At 43.8% G+C, this 24404-nt stretch overlaps 1 protein-coding gene and 1 pseudogene across 5 annotated transcripts in view; both read right to left on the bottom strand.

The window, feature by feature from the left end:
* The window catches only part of GARRE1 (granule associated Rac and RHOG effector 1), a 99840-nt gene that overhangs the window by 47439 nt on the left and 27997 nt on the right, over positions 1-24404 (bottom strand). For all 4 annotated transcript variants that reach the window (XM_084905131.1, XM_084905129.1, XM_084905132.1 and 1 more), the window contains one exon: positions 16711-17982. In XM_084905131.1, the coding sequence (XP_084761257.1) occupies positions 16711-17205 (495 nt within the window). In that variant the 5' untranslated portion in view covers positions 17206-17982. The remainder of the gene's footprint in view (positions 1-16710; positions 17983-24404) is intronic.
* LOC311633774 (serine--tRNA ligase, cytoplasmic-like) lies at positions 3980-6998 on the bottom strand (annotated as a pseudogene). The gene has a single exon. The product of its transcript is annotated as a serine--tRNA ligase, cytoplasmic-like (transcript).

Below are 24404 nucleotides of genomic sequence, written 5' to 3'. Positions count from 1 at the left end.
GTTTCATATACAACAGTCCCCTCCGCCTCCGCCCCCGCCTTTATCAACAGGGGATAGTTGTAAGATCCCTCAGTAGAAGCCTGAAACCGCAGATTAGTACTGAATCCTATTTACATTATGTCTTTTCCTATACATACGTATGATAAAATTTACTTATTAACTTAATAAAATAGGACAATTGTAATAACAGTAATAAAATTTAGGTGAATATGGTCTCTCTCACAGTATCTCACTGCACTGTACTCACCTTTCTTGTTATGTGAAACTAGAGGCCCGGTGCACAAAATTCATGCACGGGGGCGATAGTGGGGGTTGTCCCTGAGCTCAGCCTGTACCCTCTCCAAAAAGGGACCCCTCGAGGGAATCTCACTGCACTGTACTCACCTTTCTTGTTATGTGAAATGATAAAATATCTACATGAGAAGATGAAGTGAGGTGAATGACACAGGCATCGGGACTTAGCTAAAATGGTCATTCTGACAAAAAGCACTTTATGACTTCTCTTTGGCATACCCGAATTGCCAGCATCACCCCCTTTTGGTCTGGGGCCATTGTTAAGTAGTATAAGGCTGACCTGAACACAAGCTCTGTGAGACCACCCAGTCCATCTGATAACCAAGATGCTTACTGACTAATGGGGAGGTAGCATATAAAGTGTAGATTCTCTGGACAAAGAGATGATTCACATACCAGACAGTATGGAGCAAGACAGGAGATTTCATCAGATCACTCAGAATGATGTGCAATTTAAAACTTGTGAATTTTTTATTTCCAAAATTTTCCATGTAATATTTTGGACCAAAGGTAACTGAAATTGTGGAAAGTGAAATCATGTATAAGGGGGGACTACTATACATTGTTTTGCTAAGAGGCACTATAGTGCTACGGTCGAGAGTTTGTACTCTGTAAGCCAGACTGCCTGGGTCTAAAGTCTAGATCTGCAATGAGACTTTTGATAAACTGCTTAATTTCTCCATATCTCAGTTTCCACATCAACAAAATAGGAACTCTAATAGTACCTAACTCATAAGGTTATTAATAGAATTCAGTATGTTAATGTGTATAGTCTCATCAAAAATATGGTGATGAGTCCAAGCCAGTTTGGTTCAGTGCACAGAGCATCAGCTGCAGACTGAAGGGTTCAATTCCAGTCTAGGACATATACATCAGTTGCACACTCATCCCAGACCCTGGTTGGGGTGTGTGCGGGAGGCAACCAATCAATGTGTCTCTCTCACACTGATATTTCTCCTCTTCCCCTCCTTCCCTCTCTAAAAAAAATCAGTGGAAAAAGTATCCTCTGGTGAGGATTAACAACCAAAAAAAATATATATGGTGATGGAAGGAGAATTGATTTAGGTGTTAAATACATAATGCAATATACAGATGATATAATATAGAATTGTACAATTGAAATCTATATAATCTTAAAGTCACCCCAATAAATTTAATAAAAATTTAAAAATGTGTAGAGTCTCAGAACAGAACATAAGTACTATATGAGCTTCTTTTTGCTTTTATTGTTGTTAAGGTATTTTGAGTTTGGTTTCTCTCACTTGTAGTCATAGTGATTTTTAAAAATATATATTTTATTGATTTTTCACAGAGAGGAAGGGAGAGGGATAGCTAGCTAGAAACATCGATGAGAGAGAATCATCAACCAGCTGCCTCCTGCACACCCGCTACCAGGGATGTGCCTGCAACCAATGTACATGCCCTTGACCGGAATCGAACCTGGGACCTTTCAGTCCACAGACTGACACTCTATCCAATAAGCAGAACGGGTTTCAGCCATAGTGATTTTTAAAAACAACTTAAATATTAGTCTCTTGCTTAAAATCCCCCTTTAAAAAAAATCCCATCTCATTCTGTATAAAATCTAAATTCTTATCAGGGCCTGCTCTGTCCTCATCCACCAGGAGTTAGGAGATTCTGGTATGGGGGCTGAGTCCTATCACAGAGAGATGGATCAGACTTGGTATTTTCCAATGCATCACAGCACTCATCATACCTGGTGTCACAGTCTACTTATTTATCTGTCTTGCCCACCGAGTCTGGAGCACTTTAGATGGTCCTCATTCAACTTTGCCAGTGTATAGCCAGCTCATCGGTATTCTACCCCAGTGGTAGCAGGTAGGTGTACAGGAAAGCAGTGAAATCTAACAAGCTGACCAGCAACCATAAAAACCCTATATAATAAAAGCTTAATATGCAAATTGTCCCCTCAACTCGGAGTTCAACCAGGACTTTGACCAGGGGGTGGGGCTGGCGGCCAAGGCAGGCAGCCGGAGGGAAGGGAGTCGCCCCCAGATGGCAGCCACTAGGGACCCTACCTATGCATGAATTCCATGCACTGAGCCTCTAGTTTAGAATAAGAAATAATTCAGGCCCTAGCTGGTTTGGCTCAGTGGATAGAGTGTCGGCCTGCAAACTCAAAGGTCCCAGGTTTGATTCCGGTCAAGGGTTGTGGGCACATGCCCAGTAGGTGGCATGCAAGAGGCAGCCGATCAATGATTCTCTTTCATCATTGATATTTCTCTCTCCCTCCCTCTCTGAAATTAATAAAGTATATTAAAATAATTCAGGAAAACTGGTTCTACATAGAATTACATTCCATGAAATATTTTGTTTCCTTCTAATTTGCCCACCAAACCAAAATTTTTCACTTCTGTCTGCTCAAATCTTCTTAGCAACTATGAAATTTTAAATCATTCTCCTAAAAGAAAGCAACATTGTCAGTTTAATCACCAATATTAGGAGCACACCCATTCTTTCCTTGACTCCTAAACCTGCTGCTAGAGTCCTGTCTTCAGAGGGATCTTCTCTCTGTTCTCATTTTCTTCCTTGAGCCACTTCTATTTTCTGTTTTCCATTCATCATTATTATCTTAATAATACTCCCTGCAATATTGTGATTTATAGTAAGGAACTTTTATATTTAGTTTACTTTCAAGGTTCCTAGCACACAGCTCCCTAAAACCTTTGGAATTTATCTAAGAGAGATAAAGTATTTGTAATATCTTTCATCCAAACCTGAGTTTATGTTGATGGTTTTTGGAAAGCCCCTAAGGATGGAGGCTTGTTGCAAGGGGAACCAACCAACAGATTACAAGTTTAGAACTTTCATCCATCTGCCTCTGGGGAGGAGAAGGGGCTGAAGGTGGAACCAATAATCCACGGACAATAATTTAATCAAATCACACCTATATAATGAAGCCTCCAAAAAGTCCAATGACCCAAAGGAAGGGGTTCGGAGAGCGTCCAAGGTGGTGACCATACGGAAGTGCTAGGAGAGTGGCATGCCTGGAAAGCGCATGGAAGTCCCACATATCTTCTACAGACTTTGTCCTATGCATCTCTTCCATTTGGCTGCTCCCGAGTTATATACTTTTATAATCGAATAAAACAGTTTTCTGAGTTCTGTGAGCTGCTCTAGCAAATCAATCACGGGACCCTCTGATTTATAACCAGTCTGCAAGGACAGGTAACACACCCTGGGCTTGTGATTGATATCTAAAGGGGAGAAGGGGCAGTCTTGTGCGAGTGAGTCCTTAATCCGGTGAGATTTGATGCTAACTCCAGATAGTGTCAGAAATGGCTGGTGTGGGAAAACCACCACACACTAGTAATCAGAAGTGCCAGAGTGAATAGAGTATCTGTGAGTAGACAGAAAATGAAGTTTTCCTAAATACTCCCCTTTCTGTTAGAAGACCACTTCACATGCACAAATCCCTCCATGAAATGGAACCTCTTATTGGGTATTCTTGATACATTACTCCTATCAAGTAGTCATACGTTTCTCTCTTCCTCTGTTTAAGTTTGGAAAATGTCCAAATATACACAAAAGCAGAGTATAACAAACACCAATAATCCATCAAAAAAGCTTCAATAACTACCAACGTTGTGTCATTTTAAAAATTAAAATCTAATCCCAAAGACATACTTTAAAAAAAATATGTATTTTTATTGATTCCAGAGAGGGAGAGGGAGAGGGAGAAATAGAAACATAAATGATGAGAAAATCATTCACTGGCTGCTTCCTGCACACCCCAATTTGGGGATTAAGCCTGCATGCCTCAACCCAGGCATGAGCCCTTAACTGTTACTGAACCCAGGACCCTTCAATCCACAGGCCAGCATTCTATCCAATGAGCTAAACTGGTTAGGTTAGGGCCATTGATTTCGGAGTCTGGAAGGGAGAGGAAAAGAGAGACATCAATGATGATAGAGAATCATCAATCAGCTATGTCCTGCATGTCCCACACTGAGGATCGAGCCCACAACCTGGGCACGTGCCCTGACCAGGAATTGAAGCATGACCTCCTGGTTAATAGATCAACACTCAACCAGAGACATGCCAGCTGGGTGCCATGCCATTTTTAAAAGTCCTTCTCCCCAACTCCACTTTTGTTGAAATGTTCTGAAGCAAATCCAATCAACCAAGACCTAGTTCACGTACAAAAACTTCCTAATTATTTTTTTAAATGTCTCTTTTTTGGTTTCACAACCCCAAAGGCTTTTTTTTTTTTTTTGCTTGTTTTTTGACCAATCCTCACCAAAGAATATTTTTACATTAATTTTTTTAGAGAGTGGGAGAAGAGAGAGAGAAACATTGATGTGAGAGAGCCACGTCGATTGGTTGCCTCCTGCACTTGAGGTATGTGCCCTTGACCAGTCTGAAATTGAGGTGTGTTCCCTTGACCAGAATCGAACCCTGGACTCTCTATTCCTCAAGCCAACACTCACATCCTTTGACCCAAACTGGCTAGAACTTACTGGTATTTGGTTTTTATATCTTCTAATTATCTTTCTTTCTTTCTTTCTTTCTTTCTTTCTTTCTTTCTTTTTTTTAAATATATTTTATTGATTTTTTACAGAGAGGAAGGGAAAGAGATAGAGAGATAGAAATGTCGATGAGAGAGAAACATCGACCAGCTGCCTCCCGCACACCCCCCACCGGGGATGTGCCTGCAACCAAGGTACATGCCCTTGACCGGAATCGAACCAGGGACCCTTCAGTCCGCAGACCGATGCTCTACCACTGAGCCAAACCGGTTTCGGCTTTTTTTTTTTTTTTTTTTACTTGCTAAATCGAACAACTTTCTTTAGGAGGAAAAGCAAAAGTGAGTGTGGTTCCAGGTGGAGCTGTGAGACAGGGCCTGAGCCCCAGGTGGAAGACTGCAGGCAAGTCCTAGCCTTCCCTCCGAGAGGCTTCATGACATGGTGCCCTCAGTCCTAGGCCCATGCAAATAGTTACCCTGCACTGTAAACAGAGGATGGTTCCAGTTTTAGCACTGCAGCCAGACGGGCCAGGCGATTAGTGGGTATGTCTGGCTTCCCTGCCCGTAGGCAGGCTCCTGGATCCCAGCTGACAGAACTGAAGGAAGGAATATTCAGGAATCAGTGACCTCCATGTTCTGTAGCTGGATCTCCAGGGTGACATCTCTTGCTGCCCCTTTCTTTTTGCTGCCCTCATGGTGCTGCTTCTGCTTCTTTGGTGGCTCCTTGTTAATGGGTGCAGGCTTCGGAGATCTGGAGACCTGGAGGCATAAACTCCTTCAACTTCTCAGGCACAATGATGCCCTTTTCCATATGGTAGTTCTCCAGGATGGCGTAGATGAGGCAGGTCATGGCACACATGGTAGCATTGAACTTATGGATAAACTTCACTTTGTCCATCATCACCTTGGTTTGCCCGTATCATATTCATTGCGTCGAGCCTGATAGTCTGTGAAATTAGAACAAGAGACTAATTCACGGAAGGCTCCCAAGTCTGGAAAGTAAGCCTCCAGGTGAAGCTTCATTCGTACTGGCAGTGTGATTCAAAGAACCTGTGATAATATTCACGATGTGGTGCAGGATCCCCAAAGACTGGCAGAATTCCTCTGCGGTGGTGATCATCTTTTCAAACATCTCCCATGACTTCTTGTTATGGGGTGACGAGCAGACAAACTGATGGACTCAAAAGATGCCACGGGTGTCCTAGTCAAGGAAGCCCACCTCTTGCTTGACTTTTCATGATTGGTGAAAGAAGGTGGACAGACCAGCATCCCTGATGGGCAAATCCTCTGACTCTAGCCATTCACCCCGGTGGAGCGCAGCGATGGGCTGCTTGGAGATGGCAATTAAGTATTTCTCATCATAGGAGTTGTCATCAGACTTTTCACTGCCTTTGCCAATCACCTTATAAAGTTCTTCATCAAACTGGATGAATTGTGCCACCTCCTGCATGACCTCTTTCCTCATGACAAACAGGGTATGAATGGGAATGTAGCCGTGACTTCCCAAAGTGCGAAGGGCATACCGGATGAGTGCCTGTTCTAGGAACACCAGGGCCCTCTTGACACCCAGCCACCACTACACCTATTTTGCCTTCAAAGCCATGAACCATCACCACGAGGTCCATTTTCTAGTACTTCTTCCTGACATTATAATCACCCCAAATCCTCTCTACTTTGTTGTCCACATCCTCATCGTTACCTGTGGGCACAGAAGGATGCAGAAGGTTTCTGATCTCTCAGAGGTTCTCAAATTGCTCTTCCTCTAGCTTTAATAGCTTGGCATCACACTTCAGGATGACTTCGTCAATGAGAAGTTGGGAGTTTTTTTTTATTTGTGACACTTTCACGTTAGCTAGTGTCTGAGGTGAGGTCATCGAGATTTAACACATCCTCCAGAATGGACTCATCATCTCCCACTATCTCTTTTTTCTTCATTTTCTCTCCAATTGTCTTGCTTCATATGTTCTTGAGCTTGTTCAAGTTGTCTGCCCGAAATCTGCATCTTCACCACTCGCCATCTGCCTTCAATAGCTGACCCACTAGTCCCAGGTCCTTGAGGCAGTTCTTTTGTGTCTCAGATGAGGGCTGGGTCCTCTCCTTTATCTACCCAAAACAAATCCAGATCCAATACTACCTTTCCTCCTCCCAGGTCAACAATAAGGAGAAATGAAGATTGTAGCAAGGGAGTCAACTTAACTCTCTTTGAATTCAGGTACTTTCTTTTTTTTTTATTTTTTTATTTTTTATTTTTTTTTTTATTATTTTTTTATTTTATTTTATTTTATTTTATTTTATTTATTTATTTTTTTTAAATCAATCTTTATTGTTCATATTATTACAAAGGTTCCTCATTTCTTCCCCCCTCCACCAGGTTCCCACCCCACCCTTCGCCCCCTCCCCATCCCCCATTGTCCTCATCCATAGGTGCACAGTTTATGTTCAGTCTCTTCCTCCCTCCCTTTCCCCGATAGTAAATCCCTTTTCAGATAGTAAATCTGTTACTTAGCATTATCTCATATCAATAATACCTCCACATGCCCAATGATACACTTCACACAAAAGACATTTCCAAATAGGTCAACCAGCCTCATCCAGGCCCCACCCAAGGCACTTACAGATCAACACCCCAGCGCTACACTAACTCAACACATCCAGATCTAAGCCTTCATCACTTGATTCAGCAGACCCTCAAGTTCCCGCAAAAGTTTCCAGCCATGTCTGAGAGGCAGCCGTGGGCAGGTACAGGCAAGGAACGAGCTGTTTCGGGCCTGGCTGCTCCGGGCCTGGCCTCTGTTGCTCTGGTTCGTTCCACAACCAGCTGCTCCGGGTCTGGTCACTGCCGCTCCCGACCTAGTTGCTCTGGACTTGGCTGTTGCTGCTACAAGCCTGGCTGCACCCGACCCGGCTGCTCTGGGACCGGTTGCTCCGGTCCCGGCCGCTCCGGGCCTGGCCGCTCCCAGCCTGACAGCCGCTGCTCCGGGCCTGGCTGTTCCCAGCCTGGCAGCCATTGCTCCTGGCCTGGCCGCACCAGACCCGGCTGCTCCGGGCCTGGCCGCTCCCAGCCTGGCAGCCGCTGCTCCTGGCCTGGCCGCACCAGACCCGGCTGCTCCGGGCCTGGCCGCTCCCAGCCTGGCAGCTGCTGCTCCGGGCCTGGCCGCTCCCAGCCTGGCAGCCGCTGCTCCAGGCCTGGCCGCACCAGACCCGGCTGCTCCGGGCCTGGCCGCTCCCAGCCTGGCAGCCGCTGCTCCAGGCCTGGCCGCACCAGACCCGGCTGCTCCGGGCCTGGCCGCTCCCAGCCTGGCCGCCGCTGCTCCGGGCCTGGCCGCACCAGACCCGGCTGCTCCGGGCCTGGCCGCTCCCAGCCTGGCAGCCGCTTCTCCAGGCCTGGCCACTCCCAGCCTGGCAGCCGCTGCTCCTGGCCTGGCCGCACCAGACCCGGCTGCTCCGGGCCTGGCCGCTCCCAGCCTGGCAGCTGCTGCTCCGGGCCTGGCCGCTCCCAGCCTGGCAGCCGCTGCTCCGGGCCTGGCCGCACCAGACCCGGCTGCTCCGGGCCTGGCCGCTCCCAGCCTGGCAGCTGCTGCTCCGGGCCTGGCCGCTCCCAGCCTGGCAGCCGCTGCTCCGGGCCTGGCCACACCAGACCCGGCTGCTCCGGACCTGGCTGCTCCCAGCCTGGCAGCTGCTGCTTCGGGCCTGGCCGCTCCTAGCCTGGCAGCCGCTGCTCCAGGCCTGGCCACACCAGAACCAGCTGCTCCGGGCCTGGCCGCTCCCAGCCTGGCCGCCGCTGCTCCGGGCCTGGCCGCACCCGACCCGGCTGCTCCGAGCCTGGCCGCTCCCAGCCTGGATTCTTCGTGGTTGTCTACTGCTGTTCTGGGCCTGGCTGCTCCCAACCCGGCTGCTCTGGGCCGGGCTTCTCCGGGCCCAGCCACTCCGTGTCTGGGTGTTCCTGGACTGGCCACCCTGGGCTTGGCCGCCTCTGCCTCAGGCCTGGCTGCCACTGCCCCAGGTCTGGCTGCTCCAGTGCTGGCCGTTGATGCTCTTGTTCTGGCTGCTGCTGTTCTGGGGCCTGGCCACTGCTGCTCCGGGCCCAGCTGCCACTGCCTTGTGCCTGGCCACTCTAGGCCTGGTCGCCGCTGTTCCAACATTCTGTCCCTTTTTTCTCTTCTTTTTCTTTTCTTTTTTTTTTAAAAAACAAAACAAAACGCATTTATGTTGCAATGTTGACTGGTGCGTTGAGTTCTGACTTAGTCTTTGATTTTTCAAGATCTTCTTTGTATTCTTTCTTAAGTAATTTTACTATCATTTGCTCTCACTTGATTTCTTCACATTGAGAACTTCTTTGGTTTCTTCCTCCTTGTCCTGGGAGCTCAGCAGGTTGGCCTGTGGCACCCCTTTGTTCTCCGCGGGCTCCCGCGCTGCTCCAGCCTGTTGCCGGGGTCGGCGCCGCCCAGGAAGCAGCCCCCGTCCTTGGCTCCGTTGCCAGCGCTCAGCAGTCGAAGGCTCAGGGGCACCCCCCCCACTGGGGGCCCCGTCGCCCGGCTCCTTGCTGGCGCCCGGCTGGCCGGTGTCCGGCAGGGGCTCCTGCTCCTCGTGGCGTTCCTCCAGTCTGGAGCTTTCTTTCTCCCTCCCACTAGGGGAGTCCAGGATCAGAGTCAACAGACTGTCCTCTGCGCACAGTGTGCGCGACTCCGGGGGCTCGGCCTTTCGCCGCGCTCCCAGGACTCCACCTCACAGCTCCGTCTCCCCCTGCCCGAGCCTGGGTCCCCAGGGACTGGCCCAGACCTGGAGTTCGGGGAGGTCTGGACTGAGGCTCAGAGCTGCCGCCGGAGGCTTTGTTTCTTCCGGCTAGGGTAATCCAGCATCAGAGTCAACATTCAGTCCTCTGCGCGCCATGTGTGCGCGACTCCGGGGGCCCCGCATTTTGCCGTCCCCCGGGATTGTCTCCCCCTGCCGGAGCCTGGGTCCCCAGGGTCTGGCACATAACTTGGGGCTCAGCGCTGCCGGTTCGGGGGTTCAGCCCAGGCTGGGGGTTCTATTTCCTTCCTGCTAGGGAACGCCAGGCAGCACCCAGCCCTCTCCTCCTCTCCGGCTGCGACCTCTCCGCGCGCGTGTGCGTGCAAGCGCGCAGCATGTCTCCGTACCTTAGGCTTTTTTTCAGTTCCTCTGATTTTCCTTCTGGTTTTCTCCCTCCTTCCTATTGTAGAGTTTTCAGTCAGTCGACTACCTGTAGCTCTGGGCAATGTCCACTCTACATTTTAGTTGTATTCCTTTGAAATTGTTGTGAGCTGCTGCGGCTAGGTGTATACCCGAGCAGCCATCTTGGATCCTCTCGAATTCAGGTACTTTCTACCTAATGTTTTTAAAGGTACTCAACTTGTTGAAGAAATCAGGTCAATTGCCTGTAGAATATGCCACATTCTGGATTTATCTGATCGCTTCCTTGTCTTATTGTATAACTTGTTCCAGTATGTCTCACATTTCCTGTAGACTGGGAATTTATTTTAGAGGCTTGATTAGTTACCCCCCCTGGGGGGAGGGGCGAAGTACAAGAATATATTATGGGGGTGATGCTATGTCGTTCTTATCAGGAGACATGATCACCTGGTTATATCAGATTCAGTGATGCTGAGGTTGACAAATGGATTTGGCTGGGAAAGGGCTGATCCCTTCCTTATGAAGTTTCCCCTAGAACACATGTGTCAAACACAAGGCCCGCGGGCCAAATCCAGCCCGCCAGGCCTTGCAATGTGGCCCGCACCGCGCTGTCATCACTGCACTCCGCTGTCAGTTTATGACATTGTCAGTTTATGGCTGTTCAGTAAACCATTCGGCCCGCGATTTAGGCTGGATTTTAGATTTTGGCCCCTTCTCTGATTGAGTTCGACACCCCTACCTAGAACCTTTCACCAAATGGTTTTATCCTCTACTTCTAAATAGAAGAAACTTATTATTATTCTGTGTGGTTTATTATAGTATATTCTGTATACATATAGTATACTGTAGAATATACATATACATATAGTATATACATATAGTATACTGTAGAATATACTGCAATATATTCTAAGTACTAGACAAATCTTATCCATTAGGGCTATTTGTTTACCCTAAAAAACAGTCTGTACCAGAGAGGCAGGGAAATTTGCTAAATTTTTTTATATTTCTCCTTTATATTAGTAATTTTCAGGATAATAAATTGGTTGCACAGCGTGTCTTGACAAATCAACATCAAAGGGTCCAGTCTCCCCAGAGTGGCATATGCCCTCTGGCTTCACTGGCTTCTACCCACATAGAATGTGCTGGTCAGACAGTAAATCTTGTTTGTTGTTCACAATTAAATTTAGAGACTCACTCAAAGGTCAACTACTTAATTAGCTATAGGCTCTTCTAAATGCTAAAATCTGAAGACAATCTAGATAATAGAAGATTCACCTCAATAAAAGAATAAGCCAAAAAGAGTTACTAGAAATTAGTAACAACTTGAAAATGGATTCATACAAGTTTTTTATAAAGTGAACTACAGTTTCTGGTTAATAGCAGCAATTTGGATTTTCATGCAGTTAGGAAATATTTACACCATAATCTGTTATGGAAGATCTATTATTCAAAACAAGAAAAAAGTAACACTGAGTCTTACTTTTAGGCAAAAAACAACACACACACACACACACACACACACACACACAAAACCAACAAATAACCAGTATGCAAATTTAATTTCATTAACATTAATGAACACTGCATTTTAAAATGAGCTTCTAATATTTTCCATTATTGTTATTCTACAGTATTTTTGGCATTAATCTATCCTAAATAAATGTTAATATATGCCTACATTAAGGTCAGTCAGTCAGTCAGCATTCACAAATTATTTTAAAGTTTCATAGGTAATCACGTAGTATACAAAAGACATCTGTCAGTGCATCAAACTGAAAGCCAAGGTTCAATTACATAAAGATTTCATTTGCCCTAGCTGGTATGGCTCAGTAGGTTGGGCATTATCCTGTGTATCTAAAGCATGCGGATTCGATACCTAGTCTGGGCAAATGCCCAGATTTGCAGACTCAATCTCCAGTGCGGGGCTTGCAGGAGCCAGCTGATCAAAGGTTGATGTTAGCCCTACTCAGTTTGGCTCAGTGGATAGAACGTCGGCCTGCAGACTGAGGGTACCGGGTTCGATTCTGGTCAAGGGCACATGCTCAGGTTGCAGGCTCAATCCCCAGTAGGGGGTGTGCAGGAGGCAGCCAATCAATGATTCTTTCTCATCATTGATGTTTTTCTCTCTCTCTCTCTCACTCTTCCTTCCTCTCTGAAATCAATAAAAATATTTTTTTAAAAATGGTTGATATTACGCTCTCATGTCAATGGTTCTCTTTCACTTTCTCTCTCTCAAAAAACCAATAAACTATTCTTACAAATGAAGACATAAAGATTTTATTTACTAGTAAAGTATGCCTACCCGTTTACAAGGTGGTGATACTTCGTCACTAAAAGTGCTGACAGATAAAATACAGTCCCCTTAAAAACATAAAACTCCTGGGAGATCTGTAGCTGCCCTGGACTTCTGGAATGCCTGTACAGAGCACCTGCTCAGGGGGCCAAGATCTCCGAACAGTGAGGCCCCACCATGACACCAGAGCCCTGGAGCTGCCAAAAAATGAAGCAAGCAAAGGGAGATGTGGCATCACTGCTTCCTGCACAAGGACAGCAGATCCTGTCCTGCTGGCCTCCCTGAACCTGACTTTCAGAGGCTGACCTCTTTACCTCTGACCTCATTCCTAGTACTCTCCCTTGGCTCACTGTTTCAGCCACAATAGGTCCTTGTTGCTCTTCAGCCAGGGTCACTCCTGCCTCAGGAACTTTGCACTAGCTGCTCTCTCTGCCTGGTGTTCTCTTTTTCCTGGTTATCAACAGGGTTCACTCCTTCAGGTCTTTACTCAAATGACACCTCTTCAGTGGTGCCTTCAAACTGTCTTATCTAAGATTGTTGTCCTCTTATATCCATATATACAAAGGGAGGGATTTCTGTCTTATTCATCACTATATCCTGTATCTGAAACAGTACATAGTACAAGATAAAGGGAGCAATGGATATTTGTGGAATAAACGTGAAAATCACAAGTCCATTTGATTATTTTATTTATATTTTCACTGAAAAAGTAATTTTACTCAAGACAAATGATAGATGTTTGTAAAGAGGTGGACATTTGTAACTTTCTAATAAATAGAAAACCAAGTTATAGGGTTGTCTGTAATTCTTAAATATGAACTACATGTTTTAATTAAAAATGACCCTTAGGATAACACATTTCTAGGACAAATGAAACTGAGGTAGACAAAATCAAAGAGAAATCAGCCACTCAATCGAGCTAGCCTGGCATTTTACAAGAACACTGGAGTTAACACAATCATAAAAACCACTGGTGGAAATGCTTCTAAACTCAAAAAGAAGAAAAGATACAGAGAGCTGGTCCTGTATAGTCTACCACTAAAAAGCATTTGGGTAGCATGTCAAAGCTTTGTACAAAGAAAAAGTTCAATACAGAAAAGCATATTTTTCCTGAATTCACATTTTAGCTGGACTGACAGTGTGAAACTTATACAAAGGAAATCCCATGAAGTACTCAATTAAGATTCTATTTCTCATTTTAGACAAAATTCTTTCTATATAATGTAAACAACACATTATCTATAAATCCAGTGAGGGAAAAGTGTCAATTGGCTGGCTTGTTCAAAGTTCTCAGCTACTACAAGTGTATTCAATGAACCACTCCCCCTCGCACCCACACACTCCTTTTTCATGGCCCCATTCTAGATGCAAGGCAAACAGAGCAGGAACTACCGGTGGAAAGGGTTCTCTCAGGCTTTTATACTGAAAAGGTCCTGGCAGTTCCTGCCTCGGGAAGGTAATACTACTGCCACCTAACAACACCAGAAGGGAAGATACAGAGGGGAAAGAACCTGGAGAGAAATGAGCAGAGCAAATGTTCTGGGAATGGTAGCTTTTTCCACCTAAAGGAGTTCCAGTTAGAAGAATAATTTACAAACTTCTCTCTGATGTTGGTTTTGTGCATATTGTGCTTCGTACTTCAGACAAAAGCTAAGAGTACCTTTCAAGCCATGTTTGAAACAACAATAATAAATGATAATGATGGATGCAGAGTTTTACACATACCACTTGCTTCTGATCTTCACAAGAACCCTGGAAGGTGGGTGGTAATTCCATTTTATAGATAGGCAAGCCGAGGCTTAGAGGTGCTACATTTGCTCACAGCCACTCAGTCAGTAAGCAGTGTTAAATTTTAAACCCAGATCTTCTGACTCCAGGACCCTTACCAAACTGTCACAGGCACTAGTTAACTATAGACCATAGTCGCAACTCATTCATCTAACAATGAGACTGTGAGGGTGAACCACACAAGGTAAGCGGCAAAGTCACCGAGGGCAGGACTCACATATACCCAGCCTTGCCCCAGAGCACAAAGTAGACAACTGCAGTTCAGGATCTGTCAATCCCAAACCTGGCTGTAAATAAGGGAATATTAGAAGCATGCCAGGGCACCTTCAGAGTGGGACAGTTGGATTGATACTTTGTCTTAGGTTTAAAATGGTCAAGCAGCCCTAGCCGGTTTTGCTCAGTGGTTAGAGCGTTGGCCTGAGGACTGAAGAGTCCTGGGTTCGATTCTGATCAAGGGAACATGCCTAGGTTGTGGGCTCAATCCCCAGTGTGGGGTGTGCAGGAGGCAGCCCATCAATGATTCTTTTTCATCATTGATGTTTCTCTCTCTCACTCCCTTTCCCTTCCTCTCTGAAATCAATAAAAATGTATTTTAAAAAATGATTCTAGCCCTCGCTGGTGTGGCTCAGTTGATTGGAGCTGATATAACAGATCAAGTTTAATAAATTATTTCTTAAATGAAGAAAAAGGTCATTTTTATTCTAATCTTATAACTTAGAGCCACCTTAAAAGAGAAAAAATATTTCATTTTGAGTATCAAAGACCCAAAGAAATATCCTATATAATAAAAGGTTAATATGTAAATTGTCCCCTTGGGAGTTCGACTTATCAGGAGTTTGACCGCTTGTTATGATGTGCGCTGACCACCAGGAGGCGGCATGGAACAAAGGAAGGCCGAAGCCAGCAGCCAGAAGGCCCTGAATGGCCCTGACTGCCAGCCAGACCTAGGGGCCCTACCTGTGCACAAATTTCGTGCACCAGGCTTCTAGTATCCAATAAGAATCAAATGCATCCAACTGTGAATAGCTGTGAATTTAGAATTGAAAAAATAATTTAAACATGTGTGGAACTTCCCACAGTAAACAATGGTTCTATATAATGACAATTTACAATAAAGCTCATAATCATATCTCTACTCTGTACTTTTAATAGTATCCTATCTGTAAATTCAGTTACAACAGGTTGATTTGTTTCTTTAATAATCTTTTAACCTACTTAATTTGAAATGAAAGCAATTCAGAACCTGGCACACAACACTCTTTTTTATAAGGAGGGAGTATGAAGCCTGGCCAGCATTCTAGCATTCTCAGTGGTTGAGCATCAACCTACAAACCGGGAAGTCATGGTTCGATTCCAGTCAGGGCAAATGCCTGGGTTGTGGGCTTAATCCCCAGTGTGGGGCGTGCAGGAGGCAGCTAACAGATGATTCTTTCTCATCATTGATGTTTCTCTCTTTCTCTCACTCTGTGACTTCATTTCTGAAATCATTATATACATATACAGTATATTATTTTTTAAAGAAAGAGACCCAGTCAGTTTGGCTCAGTGGTTGAGCATTGACCCCATTAACCAAGCGGTTACCAGTTCAGTTCCCAGTCAGGGCACATGTCTGGTTATAGGCTCAATTCCCAGCAGGAGGCACCAAGAAATGTGTTTCTCTCATCAATCCCTTCCTCTCTCTCTAAAATCAATAAAAAACATATTTAAAAAGAAAGAAAGGAAGAAAGGGAGGGAGGGAAGAAAAAGAAAAAAGGCAGGAAAAAGCCCTCATCAATTTGGCTCAGTGCAAAGAGTATCAGCCATCAGTCTGAAGGGTCCCAGGTTCTATTCTGGTCAAGGGCATGTACCTGGATTCCAGGCTCAATCCCCTGGATTCCAGGCTCAATCTGGTTGGGCATATGGGAGGCAATCAACAGATGTATCTCTTTCAGGTCGATATTTCTATCTCTCCCTCCCACTCTCTAAAAATCAATGGAAAAGTATCCTTGGGTGAGGATACCAACAACAACAAAAAATTAAAAGAAAAAGGAAGAGGATGAAGACCATCATTACGATGATTTGGAGGAAAACTAAGACACCGTTTTCTCTCTCTCTCTCTCTCTCTCTCTCTTTTAAATAAGATACCATTTATTTTTAAAAAATAAAAAAATAATGCCGACATTATTTCATCCATCCCCAGGCTTGTCCCCTGCTTCCCTACCACCTTCCCCGGGGCTCCCTTCCTCCCTGGCTGTCCTGTGTAATGAAGAGAAAACAATGAACTGGCTTTGTCAGGCACAGGGGAGGGAACGCAGACCCAGGGAGAGAAATAAAGATGCCACAGCAACTTAGTCCTGAATCACGGCAGACACAAGCACATTGATATAAAAACATTCATATAAAAAAGGGGAAGAGTGCATGCTGGGCACAGTGCCAAGGGTGAAGTGCTCTGGTGCCCAGACACCTGGGTGCCCCCCCCCATCCCCCTTCCCCCCTCCCCCCGAGGGAAAGCCTGATAAAAAAACAAGGAAACCGGGAAAGGGAGAGACGTCCAGAGGGAGAATCCTGGAGGGCTGCAGACGGGCTAGGCAGCCTGGAGCTCCCCCTGCTGCTTTCAAGTCAGTGTCCCCCCAATCCTGCCCCGCCATAAGACAATATTCTCACTTACCTCTGGAATACATTTCCCTACCCAGTAATGACACAGAAGATACACTACCTCAATGTCCTGGAGACTGAATTCCTTCTGATCTGTAAAGTTTGCAGCCCCAGCACTAAGTTCCATCAGCATCTTGGCGATCTCGGGCTTTATGGCTGAAGTCAGCCGACTGGCTGCTTCCATGACATGCTCCTGCACATCTTTGAGCTGCATGGCTGCCTTGGAGTAATGAGAGTTCCTGAACACAGTGCTGAAGAGATCTGTGAGGAAAGTACTGGCACGGCAGAAGACATTGAGGGCATCCAGGTACTTGGAGATGCCCTGCTGGATGTCGGCGATGGGAGTGGAGTGGGGCATGGCATGGTGGCAGCTACCTGCAGCGGTCAGACTGCCCAGGGGGGCAGTGGTGGCTGTAGATGCCAGGGGAGCACTCAGTGCTCGGCCCAGCTCAGGCATCGGGTATTGCTGGTGCTGTTGCACCTTCTGCTTGGACCCGCCAAGCAGGAAGCGCCGCTTGTAGTCCATTTTACTGTCCTGGGCACTGCAGCAATACATGCGGGAGAGGGAACTGTCCCAGTGACTGTGAGTGAGTCAGGGTTCTGAGCCTTTTATCCCCCAAATTGTAGCTAGGTATAAAAATAGTGGAGTGCTGAAAATATAAGATTTAAAAAAGGCATTTCTATGAGGCAGGTGATCATGGGATCCAATATAGATGTGAGAAGGACAACAGGTTTATATAATTAGTATTTTCAGTGTAGGCAGGACCTCTGACAAAAAATAAATGTGTCCAAAATGCTGTATAAGAACTATTAGCATTCCACTCTCTTAATAAAAAGATATGCTTGAGAAAAATGCTCACCTATCATTGCTCTGCAAGAATATTTTGATACTTGTATTTACAATGGCAGAAAAATAACTTTAAAAATGTAATATAATAATGTATCTGTAATATACCAGAAAAGTTAGAAAACAAAAACCTACAAGCTGATCAACAGCAATTGAAAAAGCAGTACGGAATTACTTTACTCTAAGTTCTTAAGAAGGAAGATTAAATCCCTGCAGAGTTTTGACAGAGCCTGCCTGACAAATCCATTTACCTGTAAAGCTTCTTTTAAATGCAAAAAAATGTCAAATTTTCTTTAATATTTTCTGAAAACAAGTTGTTTTTTAAAAAATGGCATTTGTTTTTATAAGTTTTCTTTCCTTTTGTTTGCTGAGGTAGCGGTTTCCTTGTAACATTAATAAGAGCTGCTTCCAGACTGGGTTGGCCCTCAATTGTAAAGTCCAAAGCAAGAATGCACAGATGTAATTGTAAGGCCTCTAAGTCATTTCCTGTAAGGGGGAAAAATAAGATAAAGTTAGGAAAGTTACAGGACAATGAGTAATTCTGGAACAATAACTTCTGAAATGCTATTATCCACAAAGGTGGACTACAAATGCATTAAGAAATCATATTTAGAACCTTACAAAACTAGGCATAACTGTGCGATTTGAACTATGACATGATGATTACTAGAAAATTCCTTGAGTTGTAGCACAAAAATAATGCAACAAGAAAAGTTTGATTCCACACCAAAACCCCCAAAGCTAAGGCTAGTAAGTGATACATCAAGCAGGGCCTGAATTCATGTTGACAAGTACAGCACCCATAAAACTTTAAGGGGATTTGGGGAAAGGAGTGATGAGCAAAGACTTGAGAGAAATCAGGAAAGTTCTTATGAAGAAAACTAGAGGCCCAGTGCATGATATTCATGCACGGGAGTTGGGGGGTCCCCTCAGCCCAGCCTGCACCCTCTCCAATCTGGGACATCCCTCTCACAATCTGGGATCACTGGCTCCTAACTGCTTACCCGCCCCACCACCAGCTGGTTGCCCAAAACTGCCCCACTCCCACTGGCCTTGTCATCCCTAACTGCCTCCCCTGCCCGCTGGGTCACCCCACACTGCCCCACCCCCGCTGGCCTGGTTACCCCCAACTGCCCCCCCTGCTGGCCTGATTGCCCCGTGCAGCCCACTGTTCAGTCATTTGGTTGGCCCTCACTAAATCTCCTGCCGGCATGGTCACCCCATGCAATCTGTTTGGTCATCCTTTGGATTGTTTCAATTGTGATGGTTGCTTAGGCTTTTATATATATAGATGTACTACTTGGATGTAGGCCTTGATTACAGGATACGTTGTGACAAGTGCAAAAGGGAAATGTGTGGCTAATCAGGTAGAAAGACCACGATAGCAAACAAAGGTCCTAAAGCAGGATGGCACAGGGTCTAATCAGCATACCCCGCTGAACCAAAGTGCAGCATACAGAAAGACAGAGTCTGGAGAAGAGAGTGGCTGGCAGGAGGTTTGCAAATAGGATGTTTTTCATCCTCACTCAGGTACCAATTTCTCCTCCAGATGTTCAAAGGAAAAATTCTGAAGAACCCCTGACTCTGGATAGGTTCAAATAACAATGTCTGTATATTTCTGGTTGTAGTTACCAATACCTGGTGTATCAATAGTGTAATTCTCACACAGCTAATAGCAGGGTTCACACTTGCCTGAACTATCTGTTCTCCCAAACATAGCAACAGTTCAAATATAGTCTATATTAAACTTCCAACTTGTATGATGTCTCCATATAGTTTGGTCTACTTATTGATAACTAGGTTTTTCTTTCTTTTTAGTTTCTTTATTTTGTAGTTAAAAATAAATACAAGTCATACTTTGTTGCTTATTATGGCCAATATACCATGCCTCCTTTATGGTTCTGTGAATGGCATAAGGAACCTAGAAAAGTAAGTATGTTAAACAACAAAAAATGAGAAAAATGCTATACTCTAAAAGTATAGCAACCCTAGGCTGGCCAGTGTGGCTCAGTGATTGAGCATCAACCTATGAACCAGGAGGTCATGGTTTGATTCCTGGTCAGGGCACATGCCCAGGTTGTGGGCTCGATTCCCAGTGAGAGGCATGCAGGAGGCAGCCAATCAATGATTCTCTCTCATCACTGATATTTCTATCTCTCTCCCTCTCCCTTTCTGAAATCAATAAAATAAAATAAAATCTTATATAATAAAGAGGTGATATGCAAATTGATCCTCACATCCTTACACAAGATGGCTGCCCCCATGTGGTAAAAGATGGCCACCACAAGATGGCCAGCAGGGAATGGCAGTTAGGGCCAACCAGGCTGGCAGGGGAGGACAGTTAGGGCCAACCAGGCCGGCAGGGGAGAGCAGTTGGGGGTTACTGGGCCAGCAGGGGAGGGCAGTTGGAGGCAATTGAGCAGGCAGAAGAGCAGTTAGGCATCGATCAGGCTGGCAGGCAGGTGAGCGGTTGGGAGCCAGCAGTCCTGGATTGTGAGAGGGATGTCCAAGGGGTTCCAGATTGGAGAGGGTGCAGGCTGGGCTGAGACCCCCCTCCCCCCACCAGTGCACGAATTTCATGCACCAGGCCTCTAGTAAATAAAAGTATAGCAACCTTATCCCAGCTAGCATGTCTATTAACTAAACTGGCCACCAACTGTAACTCTGTGTTCAAGAGAATCTTCATTCTTAAAATCTCATAAACTTTTCAGGAAATAACATATCAAATAGCTACTTGTAAGAAATATGCTCCCGCCAAAACTGGTTTGGCTCAGTGGACAGAGTGTCAGTCTGCAGATTGAAGGGTCCCAGGTTTGATTCCAGTCAAGGGCATGTACCTTGGTTGTGGGCACATCCCCAGTAGGGGATGTGCAGGAGGCAGCTGATTGATGTTTCTCTCTTATCAATGTTTCTAACTCTCTATCCCTCTCCCTTCCTCTCTGTAAAAAATCAACGAAATATATTAAAAAAAGAAAAGAAAGAAATATGCTCCCATATATTCTTTCTTTCCAATTCATGGCAATTAAGCCATCATATCTATCTCTACCCAAGGGCTCCATTATAATCAATGTGGCTTTATAAACTCTAATGTAGAATAGAAGTGCTCAACAGAAATGCTGAAGGAGGAAGGCTGTTCACATGAACACTGAGTGGTCTGTGAAGGAGAAACCATCATCTTGAGTTGGCCATAGGGAGCCTTGAACAACCCTTCTTTGTTCTGTGTTATACATTAGTGCCTCTGGCTCTGAAAGTCCACCCTATTACTCTGCTAGATGGTTCTAGAAGGCCAAGTAAGAACCACATACTTATCTAATTTTTTAAAACGCATCAAAATTTCTTTTTTCATGTTACATGTTTCCAAGATTTATTTAAATGAAACTTAAAAATATACTTCACCAAATTCATCTACAAATTCAATGCAATCTTTATAAAAATTTGAACTTTTTTAATAGAAATGGGCAAACTAACCCTAAAATCATATGAAAATGCAAAAGACCCAAGATGGCCAAACAAATATTTAAAAAGTATGTTGGAAGACTTACACGTCCTGATTGGAAAACCTACTTAAAGCTATAGTAATCAAGACAGTGGACTACTAGTATAAGGAAAGATATGTATTTTTTAGAATTGAGAGTTTAGAACAAACCCAAATATCTATTGTTAACTGATTATAGGCAAGGGTGCCAACTCCATTCAACTAGAAAAGAATAGCCTTTTTCAATAAATGCTGGGACTAGATATCCACTTGCAAAAGAATGAATATGGATCCCTATCTTATATCATAAAACTTAACTCAAAAATGAATCTAAAACATAAATATAAGCAAAGACTGAGAGAAATCAGGAAGGTTCTTATGAAAAAACACTAGTAAAATTCTTAGGAAAAAAACAGGTAAATCTTTGACTAGGAAACGGTTTCTTAGACATGACATCTAAAGCACAAACAATACAAGAAAAATAGATAAATTGGACTTTATAGAATTAAAAATGCTTATACATCAAAGGTTAATCTCTATCAAGGTAAACAGACAACTCATAGAATGGTAAAAATAAATAAATAAATAAATAAATAAATAAATACCTTAAAATCATATATCTGTTAAGCATCTCTTATCCAGAATATATAAAGAACTCTTAAAATTCAACAATAAAATTATAAATACCCAATTAAAAGATGGATAAAGGGTTTGAATAGACATTTCTTCAAACATATAAAACCGTCCAATAAGCAAGTGAAAAAATGCTCAACACAATTAGTCATTAGGGAAATTCAAATCAAAACCACAATAAGACACCACTTCACACAACGCTAGAATGACTACAATAAAAAGACACCACTTCACACAATGCTAGAATGACTACAAGAAGTTAAGTTTAGGCGAGAATATAGAAAAAAAATGGAACCTTCGTACATTGCTGATGAGAATACAAAATGATGCTGCCACTGTGAAAAGCAGTCAAGCAGTTCCTCAAAATGTTAAACAGATAACTGCCATATAACCAAGCAATTCTACTCTCTTCTTTTAAAATATATTTCATTGATTTCTCACAGAGAGGAAGGGATAGGGTCAGAGAGTCAGAAACATCAACCAGCTGCCTCCTGCACACCCCCCCCCCTGGGCATGCACCCGCAACCAAAGTGCATGCCCTAGACAGGAACTGAACCCAGGACCCTTCAGTCCGCAGACCGATGCTCCACTGAGCCAAACCAGTCCCGGCTCTTCTTCTTCTTCTTCTTTTTTTTTCTTTTTTCTTTTCTTTCTTTTTTTTTTTTTTTTAAGACAGATCAAGCAAGCAAGGGGGAAGGATGGAAAGAGGGGAAAAAGAAAGATTTGTTGTTCCATTATTTATACATTCATTGGTTGCTCCTTGTATGTGTTCTGACAGGGGATCGAACAAGAAACTTTGGCATAAAGGACAACACTAAACAACTGAGCTATCAGGCAGGGCAAGCAATTCTACTCTTAAGAAGCCAGACACATGAAGCCACATATATGATATGATCCACTAACATGAAATGTCCAGAATAGACAAATCCACAGAAACAGAAAGTAGATTTGTGGAGTAACTGCTAATGGGTTTCTTTATGGGAGGTGATGATAAGATTCTAAAGTTGGATAGTTGGGATGGGTGCACAACTCTGAATATACTAAAGCACATATGGTCCGTGACATATTATTTCATCTTTCATTTCCGTTTTCCCTATGTAACTTCTTATTTAACAGCAAAAGGCATAAAAACAAGTACATAAAAATCAGTTTCCCAGGGATACATTTAACGTTAGACCTAGTCTTCTTTTCATATTCAACTAGAAACCTGTATTTACTAGTAAATGCTGCTATCCAGACTTTGTCCCTTGAAGATCATATAATTTAAGCCCTTCCATTTCCAGATGAGAAGGAGAAAATGCCAGGATACTATATGTCTTGCATATATCACACAGTGTCAAAATCAAACTTGGGTATCTTGAGTCTCAGAACTCTAAACACATACATAAACATTCTGTTCTGAACTACTCAGATTGGAGATAAAATAAGCTAAGCTGATTGATGTTTCTCTCTCATCAATGTTTCTAGCTCTCTATCCCTTTCTCTTCCTCTCTGTAAAAAAATCAATAAAAATATATTTTAAAAAAATTAAGATCATGTAAGGAGCCTCTGGGACAACTTCAAAGGTTCTAACATTCGCATTATAGGGGTGCACAAAGGAGAAGAGAGACAGCAAGATATTGAAAACCTATTGAAGAAATAATGAAAGAAAACTTCCCTACCTGGTGAAAGAAATAGACGTCCAGGAAGCACAGAGCATCCTAAGAAGAGGAACCCAAAGAGGACCACACCACCCTGCCCCTTTTAAGCAAGTTTTTCACAAGATGCTGTATTAATATCAACCTTATAAACTAAGATGAAAAGAAAGAAGCCAATAAAAACCAATCATGGCTGAAGGACTTCTTAATATTAGAATCAGAATACCATTCTTAATGGAATGACTATTAAAATGCAGATTCCTGGCAATGGCCAGTGGGTTCAGTTGGTTAGGCATCATACCACACACCAAAAGGTCTTGGGTTCAGTTCTTAGTCAGGGCAAATGCCTGGGCTGTGGGCTCCACCCCTGGTAGAAGGTATGCAAGAGACAGAAGATTGATGTTCAGCTCTCACATCGATGTTTCTCTCTCTCCCATTCTCTCTCAAAATCAATAAAAATATTTTTTAAATTCAGATTCCAGGGTACAATCCAAACCTAAAGAATCAATCTCTGGGGATAGGAGCAGATACATGCTTCAAAATCTTTCCAGGTGATTCTGGTGCATGCTATAATTTGAGAACCAAAATACTCAGTTGAAAACCTGCTGAAAGTAACAAGGATTGAGGGCACCTTAGCATGGACATCTGAAAATACTGACCACATGAATACCATTTAACGCAACTCAGATATTTCACCAATATTCCTATACGTTCAAGAATCCAGAAAGTATCTCACCATGAGGTCATAGTTTGATTCCCAGTCAGAGCATATGTCTGGATTGCGGGCTCAATCTCCAGTGGGAGGTATGCAGGGGGCAGCCAATCAATGATTCTCTTTCATCATTGATGTTTCCATCTCTTTCTCCCTCTCCCTTCTTCTCTGAAGTAAATAAAAACATTTTTAAAAAAGTAATATATCTAAGAACTTAGGTAAATATTTGTGTGCACTTTAAACTTAAAAAAAATTATATATGTTTTTATTAGAGAGAGGAAGAGAGAGTGATAGAAAGCTAGAAACATAAATAAAAAGAGAGAATTACCATTGGCTGCCTCCTGCACACCTTGCAACTGGGCACATACCCTGACCGGGAAATGAACTGTGACTTTCTGGTTCATGGGCTGATGTTCAATCATTAAGCCACACCAACCAGGCCTATATATCA

This window comes from Pipistrellus hanaki, assembly GCF_964339955.1.
Source record: "Pipistrellus hanaki genome assembly, chromosome: 15".
In the NCBI taxonomy this organism is placed as follows: Eukaryota; Metazoa; Chordata; class Mammalia; order Chiroptera; family Vespertilionidae; genus Pipistrellus; species Pipistrellus hanaki.
The sequence above is the reverse complement of the archived record's forward strand: the minus strand, read 5'-3'. Positions and strand labels throughout refer to the sequence as shown.